This window comes from Corylus avellana, chromosome ca2 (genome assembly GCF_901000735.1).
Source record: "Corylus avellana chromosome ca2, CavTom2PMs-1.0".
NCBI classification, from domain to species: domain Eukaryota; kingdom Viridiplantae; phylum Streptophyta; class Magnoliopsida; order Fagales; family Betulaceae; genus Corylus; species Corylus avellana.
The window spans coordinates 28,550,564-28,557,535 of NC_081542.1; the positions used below are offsets into that span (position 1 = coordinate 28,550,564).

A 6,972-nucleotide genomic window follows, 5' to 3' on the forward strand; every position below is an offset into this window, starting at 1 on the left:
TATGATTTCCCTAGTAATTATACATTAAAAAAAAAAAGAAAAGAAAAGTAAGAACAACAATTTTTAAATAAAAAATATAATATAAATATTAAAATAAATATAAGAATAAGGCCTCACTTAAACTTGTCACCTTAGGTTTCAAAATCTATCAAGCTGGCGATGCTCTTTTTATCTAGTAATGCTATAAGTCTTTTTAGAGTTCTCTTTGAGTCATTCCAAATGTGATGTGACTTTTAAAATTATCAATAAATCAAAAGTCAATGAACCACATCTTAAATCAGTGGTGATTTTAAAAGTCACATCACATTTGACATGGTTCTAGAAAGACTGTAAAAAGACTTATAGCATTACTTATTTTTATCATTAAAAAAGCTAAAAAATAAATTTTAATCGTTAAAAAAATTTACAAAATATATAAAATCAAACCATCATCAATTCGGTGAGCTTATTGCGTCGCCGAAATCAGCGCCGTTAATTAAGACCGTGTAAGTAGGAGCAGTAGTAGTATCTACAACGACAACTCGGCCAGGTTCACACCTTCATACGCTTTAAAGGAAGAATACATAATCAACAATAAAGCAAGCTCGGAAAAAAAAAATAATAATAATCATTAAAAAAAAAACAAAAAACAAAAAATAAAAACGAAAAAGCAATCTAGTTGTTGGCAGCACACACTCAACTCTCTAACGTTGACCGAAAAAGTAAGTAAGTCGCGTGGTTATGACAAAACCTCTTGGCCAACATTTTCACGTAGGGCCGTAAATAAATCAGTGTGTTCAACAATCTGCTTGATATTTGTTCGGTTTAACTCGATTTCGATATTGTATAAGTCTGCTTGTTATTGTAAAAATTCGCTCAATTAGTAAATGATGCATACCCAACTTGCTCAAAAAAACTCAATAGGGGTTTGCGAGTTCAGCGACCGGTTCATTTGTCTGACTCGTTAGCTTATATATATATATATAATTAGTTATATAAATTTAAGTATATATGTTAGTAATTAAGTAATATATGTAATATAAATTACTTAATATTTATATTTATATTATAAATAAATGTCTAGATGTTGTTTTAAAATTTAGACTTGAACTCTGTTCAGATCATATATTAAAGAATTTAATAGCTTCGTTTGAACTCTAGTTGAGTCCAGTTTGGCTCGAATAGCATTCCCAACGAACTCGAGCTTGAGTTCGAGCTTAACTTGGCTCGAACTTGAGCTCAGTTCAAATAACTTGGCTCGAACTTGAGCTCAGTTCAAATAAGAATTTTCGTAAACAAGCTAGTCTTAGAATCCTAAAGCTCGACTCGGCTCGGCCCGACTACAGCCACCTTTTAAAAAACTTTAATTATTGTTTTAAAATTTAAATTATTCAAATTTTATCATATACATTTCTATCATTTTTCTCGATTCAATATTTTGTCATTTTTTTTTTGTATCTATAATATTTCTATCTCGAGTGGATCCCAGTGATCGTAGGGTCCTCCGGTAACAGTATCCTGATGGGTCGAATGCCAACCGTCCAACCGGAATTTTCTCTGAAAAGAAATTTGAAAGATTCTTTTCTTGCATTCTCGCAGTCCGCGTCCTACGCGTAAATCAGAATCTAATCACCAATTTAAGAAATAATAATAATCAGCTGTTGCACGGCTGTGACCAAGAGAACTGCCAGGTGTCACTTTAATTTCCCTCTAATCTCGTCCTCGCTTAACAAAATTACCGGCAATTACCTGTTAATGCAACCAATGCTGCTCGCTAGCGAGGGAGCCTCTATATTACCAGTTGCGCACATTTCCAATTGCGCACATTTCCCGCTTCGAAACCACACTCCTCAGAGAGAGATTTCTCCCGGTCACCGGAGAACCTCTCGGATAATCCAGGTCTTATTCTTGAATCATTGAATTTTTTTTTGTTTTTTCAAAAATCTTTAAGCATTTTCTAAAGGAATCATCAGAGATTCCGTATCTAGATCGCAGTATAATTTATTAACATTTTTTTCAAATAATTTATTGATTCCTGGGAATTCATCTAACACTTTGTATAGTCAATGGGTGACGACGAGACGTGACGTGAAATGATTGATTTATTTTTAATTTATTTCAATTTTCTGCATGCATTTGAGTACTCCTCGCGTTGTTTTATTAACAAAGTTTCCATGCTTTGGTTGAAACGAGATTCATTTCTTCCATTTTTTGTTTCTCTCTGTTTCCAGGCAACCAAACAGGGGATTGTAACAGGATTTATATCTTGAATTTTCTTTTCCGGATCTAATATTTTGTGTGGTGGTGATCAAGGCAGAATGGGAGGAGTGGACGGCGGCGATGAAGGGATTAGGAGGAGGGGGTGCTCGTGCGCGAAGAGCGATTTTCTACCCGAGGAATCGTTTCGGAGCTGGGGCAACTACGGGAAGGCGTTGATGGAGACTCCGATGCGGCTGAAGGATCGGATCGTGACCCGCTCCTTGGACCACACGGAGCTTGTGGAGGTCAAGGCTCGAAGCCATAACGAGATGAAGAAGACGCTCAACTGGTGGGACCTCATGTGGTTCGGCATCGGCGCGGTCATCGGCGCTGGCATCTTCGTCCTGACCGGCCTCGAGGCCCGCGAAGACGCCGGCCCCGCCGTCGTCTTGTCCTACGTCGTCTCCGGCATCTCGGCTTTGCTCTCCGTTTTCTGCTACACCGAGTTCGCCGTGGAGATCCCCGTAGCCGGTACGTACCCATATCATAATTCTTTTTTTCTAATTTTAACACTGGAAATGGACAAAATCATTGTTCTACGGACTGAGATTTAGGAGACGAAAGAGTTAAACGAATTTCGTCATTGTTCTTCTTGTTGTTTATTGAATATAGTAATTTGTTTGTCTTTTACCAAAATTGGTTAATTGCATATAAAAAAAAATTTTATTTATTTTTATAAATAATATATATTTTTTTAAATCACAAGATCAAACCGATTATACTGAGGTTTTAATTTATTGGTTTTAAAATGAATTAAAGTATTAATGACATTATTAAATTTATTATTTTATTAATTTAAATTTTAAAAATAAATTATAATTTAATATAATATCAAACTTAAAAATCCTGCCTTTGCATTGAATTGGAACTTTATCAATTTATCTTGACTGAGAAGGAACTGGATATGCTAATAATAAAAAATCTGCCTCACATGCTTCTGGTCAACGTAATAAATTCTAGTCAATAATTCAGGCTGGCCCATCCAGTATACTATATCTGTTGATTCTGCCAGATGTTCCTCCAAGGCGTAACGACGTTCCACATATTTCTGGGTCCCAGTTGAATTGATACGTAGGATCTGCACACGTGGCAAAACCAAATGGTTAACTTCCTGTATTCTAGTTGGACTTGTGGCAGGGCTGACTTAATGGTTGGCTTAATTAACTCACCGTTTAAAAACTCTAACTTATAAAAAGTATTTTAAAAAAATTATATTAAATTTGTCCTTTTAAAAAAAAAAAAAAAAAAAAAAAAAAAAATGAGAGGAAGCCATTTGCCATTTGAAAATTTCAAACTAAAGCACGACTCACTTTTTTTCTTTTTTTTTTTTGAATTTTCATTAGTGCTTCTAATATTTTGTTTCATAGATTTTATCATTCTTTATTTCTTTGATATTTTATATGTTATATTTATTGTATGTCGATTAGTTTAGTTATCATGTTACTCTACAAAAGAAATTGTAACACATGATAATAACTATTGGTTGCGTACTTAATTGTTTCCCTTTGATCAGGTGGATCATTTGCCTACCTAAGGGTAGAGCTCGGCGACTTCATGGCCTTCATTGCCGCCGGCAACATCCTACTAGAGTACGTTATTGGTGGAGCAGCCGTTGCCCGTGCTTGGACATCCTACTTCGCCACACTCTGCAACTACAAACCAAACGATTTCCGTGTTATAGCCGATGGTCTCTCAGAAGACTACAAATATCTCGACCCCATAGCCGTTGTTGTCATCGCCGCCATTTGTGTCCTTGCAGTCCTCAGCACTAAGGGCTCTTCGCGTTTCAATTACATCGCCTCCATCTTCCACGTTATCGTCATCCTCTTCATCATCATCGCCGGTCTTATTAAAGCTGATACGAAGAATTACACCCCATTTGCCCCTTTTGGAGCCCGTGGCATCTTTAAGGCTTCAGCAGTGCTTTTTTTCGCTTATGTTGGATTTGACGCTGTCTCAACCATGGCAGAGGAAACAAAGAATCCTGGTCGGGACATCCCCATTGGTCTTGTAGGCTCAATGGTGATTACTACATTGGCATATTGTATACTCGCGGTAACACTATGCCTTATGCAGTCATACAAAGCCGTTGATGAAGATGCTCCATTTTCGGTAACCTTAAATTTTCACTTATATTACAAGTGCTTAAGTTGATAACAAATAGTTAATTTAATATTTTAATTTAGAGTAGTGATATTTAGTAAACTGTTATATAACTTACATACAACTAAGATAATGTAGTAATAAAAATTAACTTTTAGATCAACAAGAGCTTTGTATTGCCATGTCATCCCAATTATATGACCGTCTACTAAATTGCATTTTCATTTAATTTATATTATAATATTTATCCTCACGTGTGGGCTCACCCAACATGTAAAATATTTAATTAAAATGGGATGTGATTGATTGATTTTCACTGCCATGTTGTCTCAGTTTTATGCAGTCTACTAAAAAGTATTTCTCTTTAATTATTTATATTCTAACACTTACCATCACGTATGGGCTCACCTAACACATGAAATATTTAATTAAAATTGAATGTGAATTGATGGAGATAATGTTCGAATTCAAAACCTCTGATTTGATACTATATTAAATTATCACATATTTTAAAAAACTTAAATTGCTAAAAAAAAAAATTATTAATCTAATAATTTAATTTATATTCTGACAGGTAGCATTCGAAGCTGTTGGTTGGGGTTGGGCTAAGTATATAGTTGCTGCCGGGGCATTGAAGGGGATGACGACTGTTTTGCTGGTGGGAGCTGTCGGTCAAGCTCGATATCTCACACATATTGCAAGAACCCACATGTTGCCACCATGGCTTGCCCATGTCAACGAGAGAACTGGAACACCTGTCAATGCCACGATCGTGATGCTCGTCGCCACAGCGATCATCGCCTTCTTCACAAAGCTTGCTATTCTCTCCAACCTACTCTCTATCTCCACATTGTTTATCTTCATGCTCGTTGCCGTTGCCCTTCTGGTGCGCCGGTATTATGTTAGCGGCGTGACAACTGAAACAAATCGTATAAAGCTCATTGTGTTTATTGTGCTAATAATCGGATCTTCCGTTGGAACAGCTGCTTATTGGGCAGTTAGCGATGGGTGGGTCGGGTATGTAATAACCACCCCAATTTGGCTGATTGCAACCGTGGGGATTTGGCTTTTTGTTCCGCACGCAAGAGAGCCGAAACTTTGGGGGGTGCCATTGGTGCCATGGCTGCCATCGTTGTCCATCGCCATTAACATTTTCCTTCTTGGGTCAATAGACAAAGAATCTTTTGCAAGGTTCGGCGTGTGGACTCTGATAATCTTGATTTACTATTTCGTCATTGGATTACATGCATCCTATGACACAGCCAAAGAATCTAGCAATGGCGAGGAGAGGAAGAATGTTGAAGAGGGTGGAGAAATGAGTAACATTGTGTTCTAGAGGAGTTTGTAATAAATCATAAATGTGTGTAATGCATGTGTACGTGTAGTTGATGTTCATATTAAATCTATCAAGGAAACATAGGTGTTTCGCCTTTTCTTTTAATAATATTAAGTGTTTGTTGGTGGTATTCCTATTAGGTATAATGTTCGAATTTTCTTAGGTGTAAATAATTCTTTACAGCCATGTTCAAGGTGAAGCCGAGTCTTACTCGATCTATGTGGGGAGCGCCTTGCACAGGTTCAGGAATTGCCCTTCAATGTAAGTACACAAAATAACCTTGCCTTAGAGGGTTCTCCGTCATAAAATTAAAATAATAATATTAAGTGTTTGTTCATGAAGCAAATATAATATTATCTTTCAATGCTCTTTCTCCGTCATGAAAGTAAGATGCCTAAATGACCTTACTAAGCCTACTACATTTTTGTCATAGAAAAGAGTCATGCTACAGTCCAAGTAACCTATGTGACGCGGCTGACACCTCCTTCATAATTTTTTTTTTCTTAATTGAATGAGGAAAAAGGTTATATGAGATGATCTTTCCCACTTCATGAAAATATCACATCGTTCTCTGTCAGTCAATGTCCCTTTAAATTTTGCTAATAAATCTTAATTTGGGAATGTTTGATTGTATTTGGGGATTTTGCTTGCGGGTTAGTGAGGAAACCCTAACCTGGGTGCATGTGTCTCTGTTGCTAGTAAACTACACTTGTTGGATAGAATTTCCCAAAGGCATAATGTTTCATGATAAAGGATGAAAACGGAAGTTTACCTTGAGGCTGGTTTTGATCATATTGACCCATGTTTGAATTAAGCTCTTGTAAAGCTAATTGGAGAGAGAGAGACAGAGAGAGAGAGAGAGAGAGTTGAAGTAGGAGAAGATGAAGATAATGGCAAGCTTTGCTTGACAGGATGAAGATGGTATGTCATTTGATTTTCTATTCTAATTTTTCTGGAAAACTGGATTTAAGAAAAAAATTGTTCCTCAAAGACTAACATATGAAATTTACAGAGAATTATTCTATTTTAATACAAAACCAACCAATCAAGAGAAGAGGCCAAATTTGAGTGGTATGAAAAGCAAGGCCTACAGGGTCTACCCTATTGACTAGAAATATATGATATTAATTGGATAGTGAAAGTGATCTCCCTTAGTCAACAAACAAAAATACACCAAAACACCCAACTAAATGAAACAAATGATACCTCATAACTATTAAACTCGTAAAGGTAGGGGTGAAAAGGCGGGCAGTTATTAATCGTCCACTAACCATTAACCACTAACTGCTTTGCAA

The 6,972-nt window shown here is 36.4% G+C and overlaps 1 protein-coding gene across 2 annotated transcripts; it reads left to right on the plus strand.

The window, feature by feature from the left end:
* Window positions 1-1,787: 1,787 nt before the first annotated feature.
* On the plus strand, window positions 1,788-5,796 carry LOC132170964 (cationic amino acid transporter 1-like). Of its 2 annotated transcripts, none has more exons than XM_059582132.1 (4): window positions 1,788-1,878; window positions 2,297-2,709; window positions 3,752-4,350; window positions 4,916-5,796. In XM_059582132.1, exons 2-4 carry the CDS (start codon window positions 2,298-2,300, stop codon window positions 5,675-5,677), a joined length of 1,773 nt encoding a protein of 590 aa, XP_059438115.1. In that variant the 5' UTR covers window positions 1,788-1,878; window position 2,297; the 3' UTR covers window positions 5,678-5,796. The 2 variants fall into 2 exon arrangements, with proteins under 2 accessions (XP_059438115.1, XP_059438114.1); XM_059582131.1 differs by having other exon boundaries at window positions 1,802-1,878; window positions 2,211-2,709.
* Window positions 5,797-6,972: the final 1,176 nt, after the last annotated feature.

Bases quoted from the DNA above. Each gene is read 5' to 3' on its own strand.
- LOC132170964 (XM_059582132.1), top strand. From the start codon at position 2,298: ATGGGAGGAGTGGACGGCGGCGATGAAGGGATTAGGAGGAGGGGGTGC. The intron at 2,710-3,751 runs GTACGTACCCAT...CCCTTTGATCAG, and splicing joins CGTGGAGATCCCCGTAGCCG to GTGGATCATTTGCCTACCTA. The intron at 4,351-4,915 runs GTAACCTTAAAT...ATATTCTGACAG, and splicing joins ATGAAGATGCTCCATTTTCG to GTAGCATTCGAAGCTGTTGG.